Consider the following 27,855-nt stretch of genomic DNA (forward strand, 5'->3'; position numbering starts at 1 on the left):
AAGTACTCTGATCTTGTACTTGAGTAAAAGTAAAAGTACTCTGATCTTGTACTTGAGTAAAAGGAGAAGTACTCTGATCTTATACTTGAGTAAAAGTAAAAGTACTCTGATCTTATACTTGAGTAAAAGAAGTACTCTGATCTTGTACTTGAGTAAAAGTACTCTGATCTTGTACTTGAGTAAAAGTAAAAGTACTCTGATCTTGTACTTGAGTAAAAGTAAAAGTACTCTGATCTTGTACTTGAGTAAAAGTAAAAGTACTCTGCTCTTGTACTTGAGTAAAAGTACTCTGATCTTGTACTTGAGTAAAAGTACTCGGATCTTGTACTTGAGTAAAAGTAAAAGTACTCGGATCTTGTACTTGAGTAAAAGTAGAAGTACTCAGATCTTGTACTTGAGTAAAAGTAATAGTACTCGGATCTTGTACTTGAGTAAGAGTAAAAGTACTCGGATCTTGTACTTGAGTAAAAGTAAAAGTACTCTGATCTTGTACTTGAGTAAAAGTAAAAGTACTCTGCTCTTGTACTTGAGTAAAAGTAAAAGTACTCTGATCTTGTACTTGAGTAAAAGTAAAAGTACTCTGATCTTGTACTTGAGTAAAAGTAAAAGTACTCTGATCTTGTACTTGAGTAAAAGTAAAAGTACTCTGATCTTGTACTTGAGTAAAAGTAAAAGTACTCTGATCTTATACTTGAGTAAAAGGAGAAGTACTCTGATCTTGTACTTGAGTAAAAGGAGAAGTACTCTGATCTTATACTTGAGTAAAAGTAAAAGTACTCTGATCTTATACTTGAGTAAAAGAAGTACTCTGATCTTGTACTTGAGTAAAAGTACTCTGATCTTGTACTTGAGTAAAAGTAAAAGTACTCTGATCTTGTACTTGAGTAAAAGTAAAAGTACTCTGATCTTGTACTTGAGTAAAAGTAAAAGTACTCTGCTCTTGTACTTGAGTAAAAGTAAAAGTACTCTGCTCTTGTACTTGAGTAAAAGTACTCTGATCTTGTACTTGAGTAAAAGTACTCGGATCTTGTACTTGAGTAAAAGTAAAAGTACTCGGATCTTGTACTTGAGTAAAAGTAGAAGTACTCAGATCTTGTACTTGAGTAAAAGTAATAGTACTCGGATCTTGTACTTGAGTAAAAGTAAAAGTACTCGGATCTTGTACTTGAGTAAAAGTAATAGTACTCGGATCTTGTACTTGAGTAAAAGTAAAAGTACTCGGATCTTGTACTTGAGTAAAAGTAGAAGTACTCAGATCTTGTACTTGAGTAAGAGTAAAAGTACTCGGATCTTGTACTTGAGTAAAAGTAGAAGTACTCAGATCTTGTACTTGAGTAAGAGTAAAAGTACTCGGATCTTGTACCTGAGTAAAAGTAATAGTACTCGGATCTTGTACTTGAGTAAAAGTAAAAGTACTCAGATCTTGTACTTGAGTAAAAGTAATAGTACTCGGATCTTGTACTTGAGTAAAAGTAAAAGTACTCGGATCTTGTACTTGAGTAAGAGTAAAAGTAATCAGATCTTGTACTTGAGTAAAAGTAGAAGTACTCAGATCTTGTACTTGAGTAAAAGTAGAAGTACTCAGATCTTGTACTTGAGTAAGAGTAAAAGTACTCGGATCTTGTACTTGAGTAAAAGTAGAAGTACTCAGATCTTGTACTTGAGTAAGAGTAAAAGTACTCGGATCTTGTACCTGAGTAAAAGTAATAGTACTCGGATCTTGTACTTGAGTAAAAGTAAAAGTACTCACATCTTGTACTTGAGTAAAAGTAATAGTACTCGGATCTTGTACTTGAGTAAAAGTAAAAGTACTCGGATCTTGTACTTGAGTAAGAGTAAAAGTAATCAGATCTTGTACTTGAGTAAAAGTAATCAGATCTTGTACTTGAGTAAAAGTAGAAGTACTCAGATCTTGTACTTGAGTAAGAGTAAAAGTACTCAGATCTTGTACTTGAGTAAAAGTAGAAGTACTCAGATCTTGTACTTGAGTAAAAGTAGAAGTACTCAGATCTTGTACTTGAGTAAGAGTAAAAGTACTCAGATCTTGTACTTGAGTAAAAGTAGAAGTACTCTGATCTTGTACTTAAGTAAAAGTAGAAGTACTCTGATCTTGTAGAATTCTCTCAAAATGGTACTTAAGTACAGTACTTGAGTAAATGTACTTGGTTGCTTGTAAGTGAAGGTCCTGCATTGAAGATTAGACTTCAGTGAATAGCCTCCTCCTGAACCGCTCGGCTATAACCGGTCGCTGAGCCGGAAGTCAAACTCGTCGGACCCTGGCTTTTTTTAAATTTATTTTTTAACACATTTTCAACAAGCTATAGTACAACTTTTTCCATATTAAATTCAACATAATATAATAAACTTTTAATTTTCTTTTCATACTTTACTGACATGTTATTTTATATTTGAATATATATATATATATTTGAAATACACAGTATTATAGCCCGGCTCGGTTAAGTGTAATTTCAATCAGGAGAGACGGTTTTGATAAAAATACATATTTATTGTAGAGATACAAAAATGAATGTAATGGAGTTTTGGCGATTCGACCCCGTTGTGCAGGAGTATCATTCGGGAGGGGAGAAGCGATACGATGAAACCCCCCACCGGGTTCTAGACACTGGTGGTGGTGAATGGATATGTGGGGTCGGTCTGAAGGGGAGGGGCTTAGCTTGACCCTGGATTCAGAGGGACAGGAGGGTTGTGTCGAGTCACCTGAAATGATAGCTGTCAGAGGGGAGAGCAGATTTAAAAGGGTTCGCGGAGCGCTATGATAGGCTTGTGAGAATAGAGTGAAGTGATTGGTTAAGCTGGGGAGTGACGCTCCGATCACTTATTGAGAGGAGAGTGTAGTAGTAGTAACATGGAAATAGTAAATGGATGAGGAAAGATGGTCTTCCTGGTTGAACTTGCGCTGAGCTTCATTTATATTAACGATGTAACTAAACCAAAGGACGCAAAGCAATGTCTGGAGTGATAGCCTGCATTATGGGATGGCCTTTTATCCCGAGGTTGATGACTTGAACACCTGAAATACAAATGAGAGCCAGCAGAACGGGAACACACAGCGACCCCTAGTGGAGGGAGGGGGTCGTAACAATAGGAAACCAAACCTATGCTATATATTTCTTTTTTTAAATAACCAATATTTTTTTCACATTTAACACATACCATACTATGACCTTTAAAATAATATGTTAGAAATGCAAAGGAAAAATGTATGTTAAATGACAATATATTTTACACATACTACACTTTTTCATATTTACACATACTTATAACACTTTTTCCATATTTAAAACTGATTGATACTCAGGGTGTGAGCAGGGCGCCTTCTGCTGGTGACTCACTGCATTGCATCAGAAACACAAACAGTCACATGAGTTGATCATTTATTATATATATATAATAATACATGGGATTTTTATAGCGCTTTCCCTAATGCTCAAAGAAGCTTACATATTATTATTATATTATAATTATTATTTTACTATAGATATTAATATATTATATACGCTATATATTGTTGGAAACTCAAAAATGCATGCTGCTGAGAACATGGTACTTTGAACACAGAGACCAAAATACATCAATAAATACATTGAATAAAAGGATTCACAGAAGGTTTCTCATTTCTCTAATTCCCCTCCTCGACTCCTATCCTCGTGTCCTAGTCCCGCCCACAGGAGATGCGAGCGGAGGAGTCGAGGAGGGGAACCGAGGAGAGAGGAGGGGAAGCAGCAGGCGGTTCGAGAAATGAGATGTCCTTCAACATGGCGTGCTGAAATCCATTTCCGGGTCACTACCGGAGGACAGAGGAGTCGAGGAGTCGAGGAGGGGAAATTAGAGAAATGAGAAACCTTCATAGTGAAATGAGGAGACTTAAAAATTAAAGGTGGGGTAGGTCATTTTGGAGAAACCAGCTCGAGTGGCTAGAATTTCAAAATACACAGCCGGAACAAATCTGCCACTTCCTCACAGAGCCCCTCCCCCAACACACACGAACCAATGAGGGCACGAGATCAGTTTGTGCACAGATGGAAGGCTGACAGACAGGTAGGCCATCCAGTTACTTTAGCCGGGCCGGCTCAGATGATTGGTCGTGCTTTTTACAGCGTCACGGCTTCCACTGATTACATTTCTTTATGGATTTTTTGTCAAAGCACTTCAGATATTCATTGCTATCTGGATGTTAAGAGCATTCCATGGAATATAACAAGTGTATCTCGAGCCGGTTTCTCAAACTTACCCCACCTTCAAAGTCAAAATACTTCAAAACTCCGACTTCTAATGTGTGTAATTTGTGTCACAAAAAGGCAATAGGTATATCCATCATAAGTCATTTGACTCAAATAATGAATCTGAAATGATCAGAATCACAAATAGTTGCTAAATAAAATAAAAGCCTAACCACAACGAATATTCAATAACAATTGTATAAATAATGGACTTTCCCTTATTTCAATCACTGTTCAAATGGACTTTTTTAACATACTGTGTACTTTACTTGAGTACATCCATGTCACTCAAATAATGTACTTTTTACTCCACTGTGTTTATTTATGAAACTCAAAGTTACTCTATTTCTTATAAAACCACTTATATCACGTGGTTTCAAGTGGCTGATGATAACCCAGCACATATTCAGCATTAAAATGTTCTCACATGTTTTGCTAGTGATAAAACCAGAATGATATAATATATATAAGAGCATTACAGATAGTTTTACTTTTTAATTTTAAGTACATTTAAATGAGGAAGAGGGGACACGTGTTGATGTAGAAGAGACATGGAGAAGAGGGGACACATGTTGATGTAGAAGAGACATGAAGAAGAGGGGACACATGTTGATGTAGAAGAGACATGAAGAAGAGGGGACACATGTTGATGTAGAAGAGACATGAAGAAGAGGGGACACATGTTGATGCAGAAGAGACATGGAGAAGAGGGGACACATGTTGATATAGAAGAGACATGGAGAAGAGGGGACACATGTTGATGTAGAAGAGACATGAAGAAGAGGGGACACATGTTGATGTAGAAGAGACATGAAGAAGAGGGGACACATGTTGATGTATTAGAGACATGAAGAAGAGGGGACACATGTTGATGTAGAAGAGACATGGAGAAGAGGGGACACATGTTGATGTAGTAGAGACATGGAGAAGAGGGGACACATGTTGATGTAGAGGAGACATGAAGAAGAGGGGACACATGTTGATGTAGAAGACACATGAAGAAGAGGGGACACATGTTGATGTAGAAGAGACATGAAGAAGAGGGGACACATGTTGATGTAGAAGAGACATGAAGAAGAGGGGACACATGTTGATGTAGGAGAGACATGAAGAAGAGGGGACACATGTTGATGTAGAAGAGACATGAAGAAGAGGGGACACATGTTGATGAAGAAGAGACATGGAGAAGAGAGGACACATGTTGATGAAGAAGAGACATGGAGAAGAGGGGACACATGTTGATGAAGAAGAGACATGGAGAAGAGGGGACACATGTTGATGTAGAAGAGACATGAAGAAGAGGGGACACATGTTGATGAAGAAGAGACATGAAGAAGAGGGGACACATGTTGATGTAGAAGAGACATGAAGAAGAGGGGACACATGTTGATGTAGAGGAGACATGGAGAAGAGGGGACACATGTTGATGTGGAAGAGACATGAAGAAGTGGGGACACATGTTGATGTAGAGGAGACATGAAGAAGAGGGGACACGTGTTGATGTAGAAGAGACATGAAGAAGAGGGGACACATGTTGATGTAGAAGAGACATGGAGAAGAGGGGACACATGTTGATGTGGAAGAGACATGAAGAAGTGGGGACACATGTTGATGTAGAAGAGACATGGAGAAGAGGGGACACATGTTGATGTAGAAGAGACATGAAGAAGAGGGGACACATGTTGATGTAGAAGAGACATGGAGAAGAGGGGACACATGTTGATGTTGAAGAGAAATGAAGAAGAGGGGACACATGTTGATGTAGAAGAGACATGAAGAAGAGGGGACACATGTTGATGTAGAAGAGACATGAGGAAGTGGATTCAAAGTGAACTTGTTCCAGCAGAAAGGAGACGAGGAGGCGAGGTACAGTCAGAACATCCTTTTATTCAATCAGGTAAAGGTGTTGCTCTTTTCAAACTGTGTTTTATTATTATTATGGAAAAGAAACTGTAATTAACACATGCATTTCACCAGGGGCTCTGGGGGGTGCGCTGAGGACGAGGACGAGGGGGGGAGGGCTGGTGAGGAGGGGGAGGAGCACTCGCTTTCGGGGGGAGGGGGGCGCTCGCTAACCTAAAATCTGCCCGGCAACCTACAAAATGTCTAAAAAAAAAACAACAGGAAAAATAATAAAACAGAAAAACGGCGGACGGTTCGACTGGGCTCTGTGAACGGTGCCGGGGCGACACTGAACACACACACACACACACACACACACACACACACACACACACACACACACACACACACACACACACACACACACACACACACACACACACACACACACACACACACACACACACACACACACACACACACACACACACACACACACACACACACACACACACACACACACACACACACACACACACACACACACACACACACACACACACACACACACACACACACAGCCCCTCTCCGATATGGCTTCTCAAACTGTGATGCGTTCACTTGTCAAAGGCTTGATTGATAATACTGCTGCTGGCTTCGATTGTTTTGAAAAGTAAAAAGTTGCATATATAAGATCCTTTATTTTATTCTTGTTTTGCTGGTGGAATTTTACGGTGCTGTTTTTACAACTTATTTTTGCACAGCTTTTTTTAAAACCCATATCGCTTTGGTCAATCAAACACTGCGATGTTTCCTCGAATGGCGTCGGTGAATACTCTTTAATGATTGTGCTAAAAACGTGAGCCTCGTCAGTCTCTGGGGGAACCGGTCCGCTTTTTAATAAGGTGCTTCAAGTCTTTTTTATTTATTCCTTTTAAAAAGTACAAAATAAAAAAATAGCTGGTCTCACTCAACCACTAGAAAGGTGCATCGTTTAAGGTGTCAACGCCTAAGATACGCAGTAACAGTGACACAAAAAGAATTTAATCCAAATTCAATTATAACAAAAATAAATAGATTTGAAAAACAACAAGAACAAACTAGCAGTCCTATATCCCGCCGCGATTTAGACCGAGTGCTCGTATCCCTCCGCCAGGTGGTGCTTTTGCTCCAGAGGGACTATTTGTTGAGCCTCAGCGCAGCCCAGAGCCCCGTGGTGTAACTTGTTCACTTACATTAGCGCTGGCTGAATGGAGAAGCTGAAAACATGGGTATGGTAATACAATGTGAAGCGTACAGAAGACAAGGATAACATGTGAGCTAACTGCATTCTGCTCAGACAAACAAAAACCTTTGCTCATTTTTTTTTTTTGTCATTTTTTTTTGGAAACCCCGCCGTTCAGAGGAAAAGGGAGGAAAGGGGGGAGGGGGGAGGAAGCGGCTACAGACTAATCCAGTGTCCAAGATAGACAGAAGACACAGAGGAGGAAGCAAGACAGATTTTTTTTTTTTTTTTTTTTAAGCTTTTCTTAATTATTCAACGATAAAAAGAGGAACTAAATCACACCAATTTCCTTTAGTACTATGTATACTGCTTTAAGAAGAAGAAGAAGAAGAAGAAGAAGAAGTATGAAGGAGGGGAACGCATTTTTTTTTTTTTTTTTTTTGGGCACTCAAGATTACATTTTGATGGAGTCTGTGAACAAAAGGCACTTTTTAGGGACAACCTTTAAGATGCTCTGAGTCTAGAAACACTACGTCACCAAACAAGTATTTATAATCATTTACAGTGGGAGGTGGGGGAGGAAGAAGAAGAAGGGACAGAGAGGGGGGGGGGGGGGGGTTCACTTTAAATGGCGACCTCATGACTGGCTGATTCCCTCTCCCGAAACACCAAATATCGCCAAGATTTGGGAAAAAAGTTCGTCCAACAAACAGATTTTTCCTCCGTGGTGTAAAAAAGGTTGGGGGGGGGGGGAAATGCCTTTTGTCACATGAATGAACCCCTCCCCCCTCGGTAAATACAGAACAAAAGAGAAATAGAGTAATGCATGTTTTCCTAAAGTTTGCTTAATATTTATGTATAATAGAGATTGAATGTACTTTATTATTTTTACCAAAGCACCAGGTTTCATAGTGATATATATTTGTATGAGTTGCAAAATTGTTCCTTCAGCCCTCCCCTACATTTTAGAAAATCATAAGAAAGATTGCATAAAAAATAAGAGGAAATAAAACAAACATTTTCCCCCGACCTTTACGTACAAAGACTGGGATATTTTTTAGCGCCCTCGTATTTAGAGTCCCGGAGCTCGTGGACTTAAAAACAAAATAAGAAAACGTCGAGGATTTTTCCCTCTTTTTCTCGTGACACCCTCAAACAATCGCTAACAAACAAACACCTCTACCAAGGCATTGCACATGGCTCAATCAACATACATCATTTAGTTTCAAGAACAATACTTCCCATCAAAACAAACAAAAACAACAAACCGTTTTTACTCTCCTCGCTATCATCACTATCCCGTGTTTTTTTTTTTAGAGTTGTACAGATGCTTCAAAAAATAACTAGACTGCCACAGAGCTTATCTTGCAAATAAAAACAAAATGTATATATCTATAAATATATATGTGTATTATATATATAGATGATCTAGTGAGCTGTCACTTCCCTCTCACCGTCGCTCCTGACATAAATGTTTTTTCACTATAGCTTATATGTGAGAAAAAAGAACCTGAATTCATGTTTGATAAATTGCATAATGGGAATACAGAGGCACTTCCATAGGTTAGAAAATAAATCAGTCTCTCCGGAGAGATGTCGGCCCACTATGTCGTGTTTCCCTGCAGTGAAGAACAGGCAGTCCAGTTATTTAGTGAGGTCGGATGGGTGATTTATCAGGAAATAACTGAATATTATGTCGTGGGCGAATGATATAAAAGCATAAAAGGCTTCCTCAGATTGTCTATTTTTAAGACTTCCCTTTGAATTGCACGGGGGGGGGGGGGGGGGGGCGTTAATAGTGAGTGGTCTTTATACGTCTGTGTGTTGGCTGGTGTGATTGTTTTAGTGCAGTTTTGATCATTAAGGGCTCGTCGATTCACAACAGAGTGGTGCAGGGACGAAGTATCGGGAAGTTAGCTTCTTCCTGGTTCCCTCCACAAAACGCTGATGGGAGTTCTCCATGGGGTTTTGGATTATCACTGAAAATAACGTCTGTGATAAACAAGCTAAGCTAAAGGTGGCTAATGTTGGGCTATAAAGGAACTACAGCACGGTCACATGACTTCACGTCACCACCGCTAAGCTAAAGGTGGCTAACGTTGGGCTATAAAGGAACTACAGCACGGTCACATGACTTTAGGTCACCACCGCTAAGCTAAAGGAGGCTAATGTTGGGCTATAAAGGAACTACAGCACGGTCACATGACTTTAGGTCACCACCGCTAAGCTAAAGGTGGCTAATGTTGGGCGTGATGCCGTTTAGTCGTCTCATTTAGACACTTGTTAGCAATCGCCGTTTTTAAATTCAATAGGGATACTGATGTTGTGGAAGGGTGAATGTATCTCCAAAATTAAAAGCTGACGTCATTCGGCTTCACGTCACCACCGCTAAGCTAAATGCGGCTAATGTTCAGCGTCTTGATGTTAGCAACCGTCGTTTTTTTAAACTCACCAGTGGGGTATTTATGTCGTACTATTAAAATATCTCCAGCTTGTGTTAACCACAGAACTTATTTCCAGTTTCTAACCAAAAACCTTCCAGACGAGGGAACAGGAAGAGCTAAAAATGCTAACTAACTTCCGCGCTCATTCATTCATTCCTGCACCACTCAATAGGGGGTGTGCTGGTGTGTGTGTGTGTGTGTGTGTGTGTGTGTGTGTGTGTGTGTGTGTGTGTGTGTGTGTGTGTGTGTGTGTGTGTGTAGGGGGGATATCCTTTTTTTCCTGTGCACTAAATCAGATTTCTGCACCGTGTGATCGTCCACCTCAGCCTCAGAGGCCCTCGCTCCGCTCAGATATGTCACATATTCATTATTTTTGCTCCGCAGTGTGGCCGCTGTGCTCTTTGAGCCTCGGCCCGTCTGGGAGTGTAAACATCAGGGTAAACTTTTCCAGGAGACAGAAAGAAGATTTACTCTCTCTTTTTCTCCCGTTTTCAGCAACCTTCCCTCCTCGGTTCGGTTTGTCTATCACTCTCTTCTCCGCCGGCAGCCCGACCCGGGTCAAACAGCTGATTATCTGTGTGTGTGTCCGCAGGTAAATGAACTTCCTGTGATTGTCAAAAACCCTGCAAGTCCAGGTTCATCTGGCGCTGAGGAATATTACACCAGTTTGATAGTGTGGAGCTTTTTTAAGCTTATTGTTAGACAAGAAAATGGACGCCACTCGCATCGTGGTACAGAGGAAGCTAGCAGACGGTTAGCTTAGCTTAGCACAAAGACTGGAAACGGAGAGGAAACAGCTAGGCTAGCATTTAAGCTACGTGTATGCTAACTGTAGTGTGCATGGGCCCTAGGAAGCTAAAAATAATGCTATCAAATACTTATGTACTCCCAATATGTCTCAATCATTTAGCGTAACTTCTATTTAAATTGTTAAAAGCAGAAGTTATACAAATATATATTGGATAGGATACAGGATACTGAACCTGTTTCTTTCAAATACGTTTGTTATTCCTAATATTTGTATGTCTTTTCGTAGAATATTGCACAAATCAATGTGTTGTTAGCCCCTGTTTCCAGCCTTAATGCTAAGCTAGGCTAACCAGCTGTTCATCTTAGCTTCGTATCTCACGTACAGACGCGAATGCTATCGTTCTACTCGTATAACTCTTGGTCAAAATCCTTTATCTCCCCAAAATAAACGCCAATCTATGTCTTTGTTTGTTTTGTCACTGTTTGACCCGGGTCAGCCGCACCCTGTCGTTACCGCCTCAACATCCCACGTCTTATTGTGTTTCTCTATAAGGTGCTGTCATTCAAATACAAAACAATTAAAAAAATAGTACAAATCCAAAAGGAATAAATTCAAATAAGAGAGAACACACAAGAGATAACAAAATCATTCATCTACATTACAATAAGAGGGCAAAGGGGGAACCAATAGCTGCTGTCTAAAGTCACTGTCAGTACACACACACACACACACACACACACTGGGATTATCTGTGTGTGTGTGTGTGTGTGTTGTTTGGATATCTAATTGAATCGTTCACTGGGCTACGTGTGTGTGTAGAATACAGATATGGTAACACACACCTCCACCTATGGATACTACGATCTAAAACTGTGTGTGTGTGTTTTTAATCATGTTCATGGTGTGTGTGTGTTGTGCGGGGAAAGTGAGCGGAGGCCAATGATTGGTCGATGGGGGGGTTGGGTTGAGTTGTTTCCTCTTTAAAACTCTCATCAGAAGGGTTCACCTCCCATGCCTCGCAGGTAAATAGTGCACATCGTTAGGATTAGTGTTAATTGATTCGGCTTCTAGTGCAACCCTTAAATGGAGATATGTTTTGGCATGGTCTCTCTCTAGTTAGTAGCAGGGTAAAAAGGGACTTTGTCGAGTCTTTTCAGAGGGACATTTGGACAATTTGGGGGACGTCACAGGACTGCAGCTTTCAGCGGACACCTTTGTGGATGCGATGCGGGGAAATGTGATGTAGAAACCTGATTTTGTTGGTTTTTTTCTGTCGTTCTTTACACAAAACTCCTCAGTTGAGCTTCATCCCGGCGTCCATCTTGTCCATCCATTCATCTTCTCCTCTCCATCGCTTCATCTTCATCTCCCTCTGACTGGATAAAATGAGTTCCTCTGAAAAGCTGCTGTGGTTTCCTGCGTTGCTTCGGGTGTATTTCCTAAACATCAGGTGGGACGTACTGTCAGGTCGGTGGGTTTGTTGGAGGACAGGTTTTGAATCTCTCTCTTCTTATTTCCGATTGTAAAGAAAGAACTCTAGTTGCTGGTTGGTGCACAGATCTTGTCAGAGGAACCAAGACTGAAACAGAAGAGAGGAGGAAGAAGGGAATGAGTTGACATTAAAACCAGTAAAGTGTGCATTCACCAGGAGGGGATAGAATCACACAAACATCACATCAACGAATAAAGGAACCAGAGTTTGCTTGAATTCTGACTTGAGCCGTCCCTTATAGATACTGTCTCTTTACGTTAGTGAGCCGTCCCTTATAGATACCGTCTCTTTACGTTAGTGAGCCGTCCCTTATAGATACCGTCTCTTTACGTTAGTGAGCCGTCCCTTATAGATACTGTCTCTTTACGTTAGTGAGCCGTCTCTTATAGATACCGTCTCTTTACGTTAGTGAGCCGTCCCTTATAGATACCGTCTCTTTACGTTAGTGAGCCGTCCCTTATAGATACTGTCTCTTTACGTTAGTGAGCCGTCCCTTATAGATACGGTCTCTTTACGTTAGTGAGCCGTCCCTTATAGATACTGTCTCTTTACGTTAGTGAGCCGTCTCTTTACTTTAGTGAGCCGTTCCTTATAGATACTGTCTCTTTACGTTAGTGAGCCGTCCCTTATAGATACTGTCTCTTTACGTTAGTGAGCCGTCCCTTATAGATACCGTCTCTTTACGTTAGTGAGCCGTCCCTTATAGATACTGTCTCTTTACGTTAGTGAGCCGTCCCTTATAGATACCGTCTCTTTACGTTAGTGAGCCGTCTCTTATAGATACTGTCTCTTTACGTTAGTGAGCCGTCTCTTTACTTTAGTGAGCCGTCCCTTATAGATACTGTCTCTTTACGTTAGTGAGCCGTCCCTTATAGATACTGTCTCTTTACGTTAGTGAGCCGTCCCTTATAGATACCGTCCCTTTACGTGAGTGAGCCGTCCCTTATAGATACTGTCTCTTTACGTTAGTGAGCCGTCCCTTATAGATACTGTCTCTTTACGTTAGTGAGCCGTCTCTTATAGATACCGTCTCTTTACGTTAGTGAGCCGTCCCTTATAGATACTGTCTCTTTACGTTAGTGAGCCGTCCCTTATAGATACTGTCTCTTTACGTTAGTGAGCCGTCCCTTATAGATACTGTCTCTTTACGTTAGTGAGCCGTCCCTTATAGATACTGTCTCTTTACGTTAGTGAGCCGTCCCTTATAGATACTGTCTCTTTACGTTAGTGAGCCGTCCCTTATAGATACTGTCTCTTTACGTTAGTGAGCCGTCTCTTATAGATACTGTCTCTTTACGTTAGTGAGCCGTCCCTTATAGATACTGTCTCTTTACCTTAGTGAGCCGTCCCTTATAGATACTGTCTCTTTACGTTAGTGAGCCGTCCCTTATAGATACTGTCTCTTTACGTTAGTGAGCCGTCTCTTTACGTTAGTGAGCCGTCCCTTATAGATACTGTCTCTTTACGTTAGTGAGCCGTCCCTTATAGATACTGTCTCTTTACGTTAGTGAGCCGTCCCTTATAGATACTGTCTCTTTACGTTAGTGAGCCGGATCGTTTGGCTCGGCTCTCTTAAAGCGCCGGCTGCGAGGCTCTGGTGCTCGCAGCTTCCTGCTCCACTGGCACCGCTCATCGCCTCCAAATCGCGCACGTTCCGTGTTGTTCTATAGCAGGCACCTTCGATCAATCAATCAATCAATATTTATTCATAGAGCCCAATATCACAAATGTTACATTTGTCTCAGTGGACTTCACAGTTTGTACAGAATATCAGTATGACAACACGACACCCTCTGTCCTTAGACCCTCTGTCCTTAGACCCTCTGTCCTTTGACCCTCTGTCCTTAGACCCTCTGTCCTTAGACCCTCTGTCCTCAGACCCTCTGTCCTCAGACCCTCTGTCCTTTGACCCTCTGTCCTTTGACCCTCTGTCCTTAGACCCTCTGTCCTTAGACCCTCTGTCCTCACACCCTCTGTCCTTACACCCTCTGTCCTTTGACCCTCTGTCCTTACACCCTCTGTCCTTTGACCCTCTGTCCTTACAGCCTCTGTCCTTTGACCCTCTGTCCTTACACCCTCTGTCCTTTGACCCTCTGTCCTCAGACCCTCTGTCCTCTGACCCTCTGTCCTTTGACCCTCTGTCCTTTGACCCTCTGTCCTTAGACCCTCTGTCCTTAGACCCTCTGTCCTCAGACCCTCTGTCCTTACACCCTCTGTCCTCAGACCCTCTGTCCTCAGACCCTCTGCCCTTAGACCCTCTGTCCTTTGACCCTCTGTCCTTTGACCCTCTGTCCTTAGACCCTCTGTCCTTAGACCCTCTGTCCTTAGACCCTCACATCATACAAGGAAACATTTCCAGAGAAACCCCACAGTTTAAAGGGGAGCATGGAGAAACCTCAGGGAGAGCAACAGAGGAGGGATCCCTCTCCCAGGACGGACAGACTTGCAATAGATGCCGTGTGGAAATCGAAAAGATAATATATTTACAACATAGGTAGACCAAATGTTTTGGTCGATGCTGATGTCGGGGAAACGATCTTGAATACTCCGAAAATAATCCCACCAGACTCCTTTGCCCCTCCAACAGAGGGATGGCCTTGTCCTTTTTCCTTTTCGTTATTTCAAGCGATAAAAACTCGATCTTCTCTCAAATTATTAATATTTTTGTCAAATGACGGCAAGACGCCCCCTGGCAGAAACGCTGGGTCACATTATTAATGTAAATATTAACAGTATTTAGTAGTGCAAAAACTGTAGTGGTAGTTAAGTAATTGCACGTTATTTATCTAACATTATTAATAATAATAATAATAATAATATTGCACATGTTATATAGCAGAGTGTTTTGTAATGATGGTATTTATATTGCACATAGTGGTGGTGTGGAAGTTCTCAGTTCCCTTTACTGAAGGGTAAGTGTTTTATATATATATATATATATATATATGACATGAACTCTCCTGGTTGAGACACAATGGGACAAAAGATGGCATCGCTTTTAACCCTGTACAATCTGAAGCGATCCCAACACAACAACCCAGCCTTGAAACACATTTCTACTGATTCTACGATGTTAAAAGTTGACATTTGAATAGAGAGGTGCAGGAACGAGTCCTAAAACCAGGAAGTGAGTCAGCATTTCACCACTTCCTGTTCCCTGGTCTCAGAGCCAATGGGATCTCTCCGTAGGGTTTAGGAAACTATCTGAACTAAGGTCTGTGGTTGAGACACATTGAAGAGACGGATCACGTTTTGTTCTACATTAAATCATCAGCAGTGACCCCACTGGTGATTTCTGAAGAGTGGACGTGTCTGAGAAACGATGGTTGTTACCAAGTGGCTGAATAGGACTACAGAAGTCGTGGAGGCCGTTGTACGTCGTTACTCCGAACACGTAAACACTCCTCTAAGTTAGTTTCTGTTCTGCTTGAGAGCAAGTCCCTGCCTCCTGCAGACTGTTCAAACAAACGCTTCAACTCGTTCCATCTAGAATCTGTGTGTATGAATATGGATCTGAAGTTGGCGTGACGTTGAAGTCGTGCTGCTGGACTCGGCTGTAGTTCCTTTATAGCATAACGTTAGCATTTTGCTTCTGGAGATTAGATTTATGATTAGAACATTATAAAAGTAGACATGTGGAGATGATCCGGCTGAACAAAACGTGCATTTATCAAACAGGTTGGTTTTGCACAGATCTTATTTCGAGCTATTTTCCAAAATCCCATCGAGAAATCCCATTGCTTTGTTGTCGAGGGAACCAGCAGCTTCCTTCAGGGTAAACACGTCATCCCTGCTCCGCTCTATTGTGCACAGGTTTAACTTTTGCATGTCTAAAGAGAAACCTGACATCCTGGTTGTTCGCCTCACTCCTGCAGCACTAGTCTGTATTTCTGAAGCGCACTTTCTGTGTTTTTGGTTTGGCGGGCACTAAATGGCCGCTCAGCGTGATGCGGGTGCAGATCGGGGTCAGATTTATCTGCCAGCAAAATCCTGGAAGTCAAGCTTTGGAAACTCCTCCGAGCCTCGGGGAGGGAGGAGGGAAACGGCCTGTTGTTGTGTTTGACTCTAACAGGTTGCATGAATAAACCCCCCCAAACCTCCCCCTTTTCTCCCCTCCAGCGTCCCAGCATGCTTTGCTTTTGGGCAGCGACTCTCCTTCTCTCACACACTCACACACACACATCCATTTATCTCCCGGTTAGACTCATGGCAGCAGACACACACCACCCTCTTTTCTTTCCTTAAACTCAAGATCAAATGGCTGTGACATCATGTCTGGTTGCTGGGGGTAACGAGACGGCCGGGACGTGACTCTTTAAAAGGCCAAAAAACCCAGTCACCCCCTCCTCATATACTCTCGCTATGCAGTACCTCACATCGGCCACTGGGGGGCGACAAGAGCCCACAGAGTGAGGGGTCCCCACAAAGCACTCAAAAACTAAACTTAAGTACAATTTTGAGGTGCTTGTGTTATTTCCATTTCATTATGCTTTTATTTTTACTCCACTACCAACTGTGCAGGGTCCTATCAGTCTGTGGCTATAAGTCTGGTTTTATTGTCTCGTGTTTTTACATTCGTTTTTTTGTCTAAATGTATTTATGCTGCTTTTTATATATTTATCGATGTACAGCACTTTGGTCAACTCGTTGTTTTTAAATGTGCTGTATGTATCAAAGTTGGATTTGGATTGGATATCATTCATATATAAAAGAATATATACATAAGTGTCACTTTGGCTGATATTAAAGCCCAAGCCTCAAGGATCCTTATTAGGACATTCTGCCACCAACACCTAATTGTATTTTTTAAAGTACATTTTGTTATTTCTAATACAGCTGATGTTTAAATGGACCCAAACCAGTGGAACAACAAATTACTTTAAGTCACTTTAAGATGCAGTTTCCCTCTTTTTGTGTGTATGGACTGCATGTTGTACTGTGTATGGAGAGTTTCTATTTATTATGTGGTATTTCTTGCGTATTGTTGTAGGTGGTGGGCTGTCAAATGTATACTGAAGTCCTGCAACATTTCTCCACCCCAGTATCCTTAACTCTCAGTGGCATCGCACTTAAGGTGATCTGCACTTGGATAAATTGTATTTTTGCTTGTTTTTCCTGCAACAAATCCCCGTATTGACCCCTCGCTGCCTTCTTTATTTGGACTGCCTACTGTATAGCCGTAACAGTGAGTGTTATTTCATGTTATTTGCCAAAGACTATTTTCCATTGGATGTCAATTTAATGGACACTTAAGTATTCTGAATCTGAACCAATGAATGAGTCAGTATGAGCTCCACCTTTACCAGCTGCATAAATGAACACATTAATGCATCACCATGAATCATAATAATCCAGATATAACAAATATTATATTTTGAAACTGGCTCTCCTGCATTCGTTTTTTGGTACTATAAGTTTATTTTCACACGCACATTATATATTTAAGCGTCTTTGAGCATTAGGTAAAAATCCCATGTATTATTATATCATTATTATATGCATTTGTTCTTATAGCTGCAGCCATTGAGTCTATTGCACCGTGTTTTAAACGATGAGAAACAGCCCTACGCCAAAAGTACTAATTATATGAATAATTGACGTGTCTTTGGCCGTGTCGCCTGTCTTCTTATTGATGTTCGGATCTGACATAACGTCTGCAGTCTGGTTCTACTTTCACACGCAGAACCAAAGCACACAGAGCTAATGGTTAGCATGTGCCTTTCAGAGAAAAGGACACGAAAAAAGATTGATGATGATCCGGAGAGAAAAGTGATCACAAGACGGAGAGTGTGTCAGAGGAGAAGATATTATGTTTTAAAGGGGACGTATTCTGCTGATGTTCAGGTGTATATCAGTATGTAGTGTCTCTACTTTAAAGAGTTCTCTCCTGCTGATGTTCAGGTGTATATCAGTATGTAGTGTCTCTACTTTAAAGAGTTCTCTCCTGCTGATGTTCAGGTGTATATCAGTATGTAGTGTCTCTACTTTAAAGAGTCCTCTCCTGCTGATGTTCAGGTGTATATCAGTATGTAGTGTCTCTACTTTAAAGAGTCCTCTCCTGCTGATGTTCAGGTGTATATCAGTATGTAGTGTCTCTACTTTAAAGAGTCCTCTCCTGTTGATGTTCAGGTGTATATCAGTATGTAGTGTCTCTACTTTAAAGAGTCCTCTCCTGCTGATGTTCAGGTGTATATCAGTATGTAGTGTCTCTACTTTAAAGAGTCCTCTCCTGCTGATGTTCAGGTGTATATCAGTATGTAGTGTCTCTACTTTAAAGAGTCCTCTCCTGCTGATGTTCAGGTGTATATCAGTATGAAGTGTCTCTACTTTAAAGAGTCCTCTCCTGCTGATGTTCAGGTGTATATCAGTGTGTTGTGTCTCTACTTTAAAGAGTCCTCTGCTGCTGATGTTCAGGTGTATATCAGTATGTAGTGTCTCTACTTTAAAGAGTCCTCTCCTGCTGATGTTCAGGTGTATATCAGTATGTAGTGTCTCTACTTTAAAGAGTCCTCTCCTGCTGATGTTCAGGTGTATATCAGTATGTAGTGTCTCTACTTTAAAGAGTCCTCTCCTGCTGATGTTCAGGTGTATAGCAGTATGTAGTGTCTCTACTTTAAAGAGTCCTCTCCTGCTGATGTTCAGGTGTATATCAGTATGTAGTGTCTCTACTTTAAAGAGTCCTCTCCTGCTGGTGTTCAGGTGTATATCAGTATGTAGTGTCTCTACTTTAAAGAGTCCTCTCCTGCTGATGTTCAGGTGTATATCAGTCTGTAGTGTCTCTACTTTAAAGAGTCCTCTCCTGCTCATGTTCAGGTGTATATCAGTATGTAGTGTCTCTACTTTAAAGAGTCCTCTCCTGCTGATGTTCAGGTGTATAGCAGTATGTAGTGTCTCTACTTTAAAGAGTCCTCTCCTGCTGATGTTCAGGTGTATATCAGTATGTAGTGTCTCTACTTTAAAGAGTCCTCTCCTGCTGATGTTCAGGTGTATAGCAGTGTGTAGTGTCTCTACTTTAAAGAGTCCTCTCCTGCTGATGTTCAGGTGTATATCAGTATGTAGTGTCTCTACTTTAAAGAGTCCTCTCCTGCTGATGTTCAGGTGTATAGCAGTGTGTAGTGTCTCTACTTTAAAGAGTCCTCTCCTGCTGATGTTCAGGTGTATAGCAGTATGTAGTGTCTCTACTTTAAAGAGTCCTCTCCTGCTGATGTTCAGGTGTATATCAGTATGTAGTGTCTCTACTTTAAAGAGTCCTCTCCTGCTGGTGTTCAGGTGTATATCAGTATGTAGTGTCTCTACTTTAAAGAGTCCTCTCCTGCTGATGTCATCATAAGCACATCATGTGTGTTCATGTGTTGTTTGGAGACTGACTCTAAGTGGAGAGAGAGGTATTATATGAAGTAGTTGAATGTCTGAAAGTAAATGTAACAGAGTGAAAAGTGGATGAGCAAAAGAAGAGCGAGGAGATGATGAGGTGAGGAAGTGAGGAAGGGGGAATACCGTCAGTAATGGGGGGGAAATGGAAAGTAAGAGTGGAGAGAAACAGATTGAGGATGAGCTTCAGATGGTTTCCATGTGTTCAGAGCCTCCAGGTGGGAGGGGTGACACACTAATGAGAAAAGTACTGGTAGTAATGGAGGAGGGAAGGAACCAAGGAGGGATGAGGGAGGGAAGGAGGGAGGAAGGAAAGCAAGGGTTTTGATTAAACAAAGTCGATTTACTGAACTACTTTGACATGCCTGGACTTATTTTGTATTTCCATTTTTTAGCTACTTTACTTTACACATGTTTCTGGTATCAGTACTTTACTCCACTACTCCACTTTCTGACGACTTTTTACTTTGACTTCTTAAACTTTGAACACAAATACCTGTACTTTCTACTTCTTACATGTTGAACACAAATACCTGTACTTTCTACTTCTTACATGTTGAACACAAATACCTGTACTTTCTACTTCTCACATGTTGAACTCAAATACCTGTACTTTCTACTTCTTACATGTTGAACACAAATACCTGTACTTTCTACTTCTTACATGTTGAACCCAAATACCTGTACTTTCTACTTCTTACATGTTGAACCCAAATACCTGTACTTTCTACTTCTTACATGTTGAACTCAAATACCTGTACTTTCTACTTCTTACATGTTGAACACAAATACCTGTACTTTCTACTTCTCACATGTTGAACACAAATACCTGTACTTTCTACTTCTTACATGTTGAACACAAATACCTGTACTTTCTACTTCTTACATGTTGAACACTAATACCTGTACTTTCTACTTCTTACATGTTGAACACAAATACCTGTACTTTCTACTTCTTACATGTTGAACACAAATACCTGTACTTTCTACTTCTTACATGTTGAACTCAAATACCTGTACTTTCTACTTCTTACATGTTGAACACAAATACCTGTACTTTCTACTTCTTACATGTTGAACTCAAATACCTGTACTTTCTACTTCTTACATGTTGAACTCAAATACCTGTACTTTCTACTTCTTACATGTTGAACACAAATACCTGTACTTTCTACTTCTTACATGTTGAACTCAAATACCTGTACTTTCTACTTCTCACATGTTGAACTCAAATACCTGTACTTTCTACTTCTCTCATTTTCCAAACAGGCTGGTTCCTTTAGTCTGAATGTGTGTTTGGTGGCGTGATCATTATTATTTAGAGTCATTGCGTGCCTATTGATTTGAACACGATCCGTGTATCCATCATTTCCTGGTCTTCTCTAAAGAAGAGGGACCTTTTTTTAAAGGACTTTTACACTTTTACTTGTAATGCACGGTTATATTATTTGTATTTGTATTTCTACTAAAGTGAAGTTAACATTGGATAGAAAGGAGAGTTAGCGAAGAGGCAGCGAGGGAGAAGGCCTGGATGTTAGTCTCCATACGAGCCAAATAAACGGATCGGAGCACATATGGTTCAGTGAAATACAGATGTGATGGTGCGCTTTGAGGGGAGAGGTGGAGGAAACCAGGGAAGCGGGGAATGAGAAATATGTGGGCGAACATCCACCGAGTTAACAAGTTTCCTGACTTTAATCACATTCAGAACAGACGTCTTTAACAGAGTAGAAATGTTAATAATTTAGTTTTTGGGAGAAGGGGTGGGATTAAAAAAGTGTTCTTCCCAACCCTTTTCGGATGTGTAATTAGATAGAAAATGTGTTTATATATCATTTGTAAGTCAATAATATTTTTGTTCATCAATTTGAGACTGCTTAATTTGGTACAGTATGATAATTCTCTTGTTTCATTTAATTATTTTTATAATGTTCTGTATATATATTGTTTTACACGTTCGAAATACATCAAATCAAATCATCAGAGTGTTTCTCTACCTGCGTCTGCTGCGGGATGTTCAGAAAGTTGTTGTCCCGTGATCCGATGCCGACAAACCTGTTGGAAGCTGAGGCGCCTGGCGTGGAGTATGCTGGAGGAACAGAGGAGAGACACAAGGTCAGGGAGCGTGTGGTTTAAAGGAATAGAAACAAAGAGAGGTGCAGGGAGGACGTATTTCTATGATGGACCCTGAAGGCAGCATCTACCTGGTCCAATGGGACATTTCTCCATGTGGTTTTGGATTATTGCAGAAAATAATCTCAACATTTATGATACTTACACGTTTAGTTCAGCAGGATAATCTCCACACATTAACACCACTTTATGATTTCTGAAGTAAAAAGCTAACGGCTATAAAGGAACTAAAGCTCGGTCACATGACTTCACGTCACCACCGCTAAGCTAAAGGTGGCTAATGTTAGGCTATAAAGGAACTAAAGCTCGGTCACATGACTTCACGTCACCACCGCTAAGCTAAAGGTGGCTAATGTTGGGCTATAAAGGAACTACAGCACAGTCACATGACTTCACGTCACCACCGCTAAGCTAAAGGTGGCTAATGTTGGGCTATAAAGGAACTACAGCACAGTCACATGACTTCACGTCACCACCGCTAAGCTAAAGGTGGCTAATGTTAGGCTATAAAGGAACTAAAGCTCGGTCACATGACTTCACGTCACCACCGCTAAGCTAAAGGTGGCTAATGTTGGGCTATAAAGGAACTACAGCACAGTCACATGACTTCACGTCACCACCGCTAAGCTAAAGGTGGCTAATGTTGGGCTATAAAGGAACTACAGCACAGTCACATGACTTCACGTCACCACCGCTAAGCTAAAGGTGGATAATGTTGGGCTATAAAGGAAATACAGCACGGTCACATGACTTCACGTCACCACCGCTAAGCTAAAGGTGGATAATGTTGGGCTATAAAGGAAATACAGCACGGTCACATGACTTCACGTCACCACCGCTAAACTACTGGTAGGCAGATTATGTTACCTTTGACCAGAGCCAGGCTTGCTGTTTATCCGTTTCCAGTCTTTATGCTAAGCTAGGCTACTTCACATTTATCGTACATTTAGTGGTAACTCATGCCATGAAAAAAAGGGTCAAACTTTCCATTAAGGAAGTATAGCAAACAGTAAACTTAATGGATTATAAACCTTGTGATAAATTAATTTACTAAAACAGAAAGTACTGATATATTGCATTGAGGTCATCAAAACGGACAAGTGTCTGATATGCAAACTTAGATTTCCCTGAGTGATTAAATCCCGCTGATGAGCTCAGTTTGAAGTGATTGATCACACCAGGATCCTGACATTGAGGGATCAGTCAGGGACTTTAAAAACCCACTGGCATCAAAGCTTCTGACAAATGTAGGGCAGTTCTTCAGTACCCAACGGACTCCAGCTTCTGAAACTCACTGAGGGATTGCAGTGTGTAGGCTTATGTGTTTGTACGGAGGAAAAGGAGGCAGGACAAGAAGAAGAGAGACAGAGAGAAGGAGAATTTACGGACATATACAGTATCCATGTGTTTCTAAGAACTGGAATAACATACATAAGACATAAAAGACTTGGACACGCTGACTGGGGGGTAAAACGCAAACACTAGGTTTAAAGGAAAGCTACAAAAACAAAAAGGTGCTCCATCCAGTGCCCCTCCTATCACAGGTGTTGTGAGAAAAGCCCCACGACTGGATCTTAAAAACACACCCTATCCATCTTAACAATCACAAAAAATATCCTACTAACCAAAAACAAGTATAACTAAATCCTTTCCATCAGCGTCCCAATTTTCTACTGGAGTGTTTCGGAGTAGAAATAACTTAACTGCCCTAAATGTGGGCTCTTTACGTAAGTAAGACTCAATAAATATTCAACATACATTTCTGAAGTTGGCTAATTAGTCCATCATGGGATAAAAGAAACTGGGCTGAAGTTTCCCCAACGCAAAATGGACTTAAACTGATGGGGCCCAATACAGAACCCTGAGGAGCACCACAGGAGTCTGTTATAAAAGATATCTAGTCTTTATCTACTCTGAGATCCACAGAAAGTCCTGTACGGGTTTCCATAGCAGAGGTGCCCTAAATAGAGTGGTGTAGGGATCATTTTTGAATGCTAACCCGAAAGTTAGCATCGCAAGGGCTAACTTGACAAAACGCCATGGTATTCCCCTGATTAGATTTCTGTATATTGCAAGAAAAACACTTTATGGCCAACACACGTTAATGATAATCTCCACATATTAACACCACTTTATAATCTTTGAGCTTAAGGTGGCTAATGTTGGGCATGTTGACGTTTAGTCGTCTCATTTAGACACTTGTTCGCAACCCCCGTTTTCAAATTAGAACTAAATGTTATAATCTCATATTCAATTTACTTGTATATAGACTCTTCTTGCACTATTTCTATTTTATTTGTATTAACTTGCGCAACTCAAAACATTCTCTCGCACAATTTTATCTGTTTTATGTCCTATATATATTCATGTTGCTCTGTTGGAGGAGCCTGTGACTTCAGTTTTTCATTGACATATCTGCACTGTAGCTGCTGAGCACACGATGATAAAGCCTTGAATCTTCAGCTTGTTATTTCCTTATTTTAGGCTTGGCGTTCAAAAAACACGTTCAAAAGACCATTGACTTCATGACCAAGGAACCTGAAGTAGTAAAATGTATTTTGCGGGTTTTAGGACTCATCCCTGCACCACTCTATTTGTGCTTTTCACAACGAACAATAAATCAATCTATTTGTAAGGTTTGCTAGTGAGTCCATCATGAAATGAAAGAACTTGGTTGGTTTTGCAATTTCCTCAACACAGAATGGACTCAAACTGAGGGGGGCCAGTACAGAGCCCTGAGGAGCACCACAGGAGTCCGTTATAAAATAAATACGTGTCCTTGATCTACTCTGAGCTCCACAGTTTGTCCTGTGCGGGTTTCCATTAGCTTCCCACGGTTAACGGAGGGTGAGATGTTGGATAAACAGGAACAATTTTGGGCACGAAGTTGTAAGGAAGAACAATGGCAGGAGGGGTCTTTTTTTCACTGGAGAGGGTTTCGGGGATTTTTATTGTCGGTTTGGTTTTTGTCTCTGCGGGGTCACTTACACGGAGATGCGGGCGAGGAGAGTCCGCCGTCGGGGGGCGTGCTGTTGGGTTTAGAGTCGGACATGGGGAGGGGCACTGGGCGGGCCACTGGGGGAGGTGGAGGCAGCAAGAAGGAGCCCGGCATTTTGCTCTGGCCGCTCCCGTTTGGCTGCAGACACACAAATAGGGTCAGGAGGACGACATGCGACAATCCGCAAAAAAACGGGATGGAAAAAGAAATGGACGCGGCTCAGGAGCTCCAAAAAAATATCCATGACGGAAGGAGGGGATGGTGGAAAAGAGGGAGGAAGGTGGGAAAAAAACAACCAAAGGAATTATGTATGTAGATCTTTTATGGAGGTGTGACAAATAATAATCACCACGGGGTTTGAGAGGGAGGTGAGAGGCTCCACAGCAGGAGGTCCGTGGTGGGTGGAGGAGGAGGGAAGTGAGCACATTATTGACTGGGTTTTTCCAAGAAGATGGCAAGAAATCAAAAAACCATGGGACTCGTCTACACAAGCACAACACCACCAACGATACCAGCACCAAACAACCAAACTCCGAGTGAAATCGGCTAGAGATGGAAACAGAAACACGATGGAACAACAACACAGGACGGGAGGTTTCGGTGACTGATTCACTCTGATGAGAACTTCTGAGGGGGTTTGGTGGAGCGAAATATACATAAAAAATAAGAAAAAGGTGAGGAAGGGAAAAACATTGGGGTCTGAAACAGTAAAAATGACATTGACAAGACAACACAAAGATTTGTAGACTGACTGAGTAAACTAATGTCTGGTGTGTTTACTTGTGAGGTGTGTTTCTGTGTTCACCTTGAGCACTCTTATTTAGAAATGTAAGGAAACATAACATTGGAAGTATTTGAATTTTTTCTGTGGTTTGCATTCCTGTGAATTCTCAGATTACAAAACTCCATTTCAAGTTTGTTCTCAGGTTTGCAAATTCAAAACATATTTAACAATAACTCGGAAAACGTAGGTTGAAATTCAGATCAATCCAAATCTAATATATCAATTCAAACCAAGCTGTGTTTCTTTAAATTTGAATTTACCAGTGGATCCAACAAACCAAACTTGAGATGAAAACATCAGAACATGTGAATTTTTCTGAATTTGAAAAACGGGAAATCAAACCACAATAAATTAGACAAATGGTTTTCAAAGTAAAATTCCAATGCTATAAATTCCTTAGTAGTTACATGTTGAAACCAAGAACAGTAGTTGTCAAATTGTATAATTAGGTTGCTAATGATAATAATTATTGTAGCTTCCATATCACATTTCAGCACTGATAAAGTCCAATGTTTTACAGTTAATTGTTAATCACTTGTAATTATTTTTTGCAGATTCATATTTGAACATTTTGTCTTATTTCTTAATGTATTTTTTAATTGTTACCTCTTATTTTACAACTTAACTCCTACTGTGTTTATGAATGCACAATTATAAAATACTCGGCAATAAACCTTTTTATGATGTTCTTCTAATTTCTGTTTTATAATCACTATAATTGCTAACTGCATCAAACACTATAACCCGAGGGAAGAATCCTGCAACTCGAAGGCATGCGAGGTGCGGCACATGTGCAGCTACAGTTTAAACGTCCTTACCTGTCCGGATGACTGCCCTGATCCGTCGGCACAGACGAACTGCACGAACTCCTTCAGGGGGTCCTGTCCCGGGTGGTGGTGGTACCGGATGGTGGGGTGGGTGAAGTAGGGGCTGGACTGCTGGATGATGGAGGGAGACGGGAAGTGCAGCGCAGAGGCTGTAGCTCGGGGACTCCCTGCCAACACAGACATTTCTATTAGAGGAGAGTGGAGAGAGATGCAGAAAGCGAGAACACATGAGTTCCTGTTACACAAGGGATGAAGCAGCATTAGAGTGGTGCAGGAATGAGTCCTAAACCCTGAAGTTAGAGGCATGTTTGCACTTCCTGTTCTCTTGCGTTGAAGTGTTTTATAAATGTGTTTTTGGCCTGTGGTTAACACAGCAGAGACTTTTGTTCTACGACATGAATTACATCAGTAAATACCCCACTGGTGGATTTAAAAACAGAAGTTGGTAACAAGTGTCTAAATGAGACGACTGAACGTAATCACGCCCAACATTAGCCACCTTTAGCTTAGCGGTGGTGAAGTGAAGTCATGTGACCGTGCTGTAGTTCCTTTATAGCCCAACATTAGCCTCCTTTAGCTTAGCGGTGGTGACGTGAAGTCATGTGACCGTGCTGTAGTTCCTTTATAGCCCAACATTAGCCTCCTTTAGCTTAGCGGTGGTGACGTGAAGTCATGTGACCGTGCTGTAGTTCTTTTATAGCCCAACACTAGCCTCCTTTAGCTTAGCGGTGGTGACGTGAAGTCATGTGACCGTACTGTAGTTCCTTTATAGCCCAACATTAGCCACCTTTAGCTTAGCGGTGGTGACGTGAAGTCATGTGACCGTACTGTAGTTCCTTTATAGCCCAACATTAGCCTCCTTTAGCTTAGCGGTGGTGACGTGAAGTCATGTGACCGTGCTGTAGTTCCTTTATAGCCCAACATTAGCCTCCTTTAGCTTAGCGGTGGTGACGTGAAGTCATGTGACCGTGCTGTAGTTCCTTTATAGCCCAACATTAGCCACCTTTAGCTTAGCGGTGGTGACGTGAAGTCATGTGACCGTGCTTTAGTTCCTTTATAGCCCAACATTAGCCGCCTTTAGCTTAGCGGTGGTGACGTGTAGTCATGTGACCGTGCTGTAGTTCCTTTATAGCCCAACATTAGATTTTTACTTCAGAAATCATGAAATGGTGTTAACATGTGGAGATTATCCAGCTGAACTAAACGTGTAAATATCCGAAACAAGATTAATAATCCAATGGAGAAATCCCATTGGACCAGGAGATGCTGCCTTCAGGGTCCAACAAAGAAACACGTCGTCCCCCGCACCACTCTATAACACATCACAACAGGAAAGTATAAATCTGCTTTTGAAATGTCGCACATGAAAGGAATGTTGTGTTTTTGCCAAGAAAAGCTGATTTGAATTTAATAGCTTTGCTCGTAACGTTTTATGATCACTCCATACAGCTTTATGGTGGAGATTTACACACATATTGTATTCACATGTATACAATAAAAGAAAAACAACGTAACACTCAACAACATTCAGACCTGCACACACACACCTGACTGTGCACACATCCAATACATGCAGGCGCTGTATTTTTACAATCAGATCCAAAGAGCTTGCACACAGAGAAAGAACAAAGAGATCATTGAGTGCCGTCTTAAATGAGCCGTTTTAATGGCTGCACGCCTGCGAGCCGTTTCCAGGGTGTGATTCACTGGCATCGCTGCAGCTTGGCATCCAGACGCTGAAACG

General features: G+C 41.2%; 1 protein-coding gene across 1 annotated transcript in view; it reads right to left on the bottom strand.

Annotated features, from left to right (window-relative positions):
• Nucleotides 1–6,111: 6,111 nt before the first annotated feature.
• Nucleotides 6,112–27,855, bottom strand: part of LOC307016522 (nuclear factor 1 X-type-like) — a 118,778-nt gene continuing 97,034 nt past the window's right edge. Inside the window, exons 9-12 of the mRNA XM_079645646.1 lie at nt 26,103–26,296; nt 24,491–24,638; nt 21,367–21,458; nt 6,112–12,085 (exon numbers count right to left, since the gene is read on the bottom strand). Coding sequence (XP_079501772.1) covers nt 12,071–12,085; nt 21,367–21,458; nt 24,491–24,638; nt 26,103–26,296 — 449 coding nt within the window. The 3' untranslated portion in view covers nt 6,112–12,070. The remainder of the gene's footprint in view (nt 12,086–21,366; nt 21,459–24,490; nt 24,639–26,102; nt 26,297–27,855) is intronic.

This window comes from Notothenia rossii, assembly GCF_949606895.1.
Source record: "Notothenia rossii genome assembly, chromosome: 8".
NCBI classification, from domain to species: domain Eukaryota; kingdom Metazoa; phylum Chordata; class Actinopteri; order Perciformes; family Nototheniidae; genus Notothenia; species Notothenia rossii.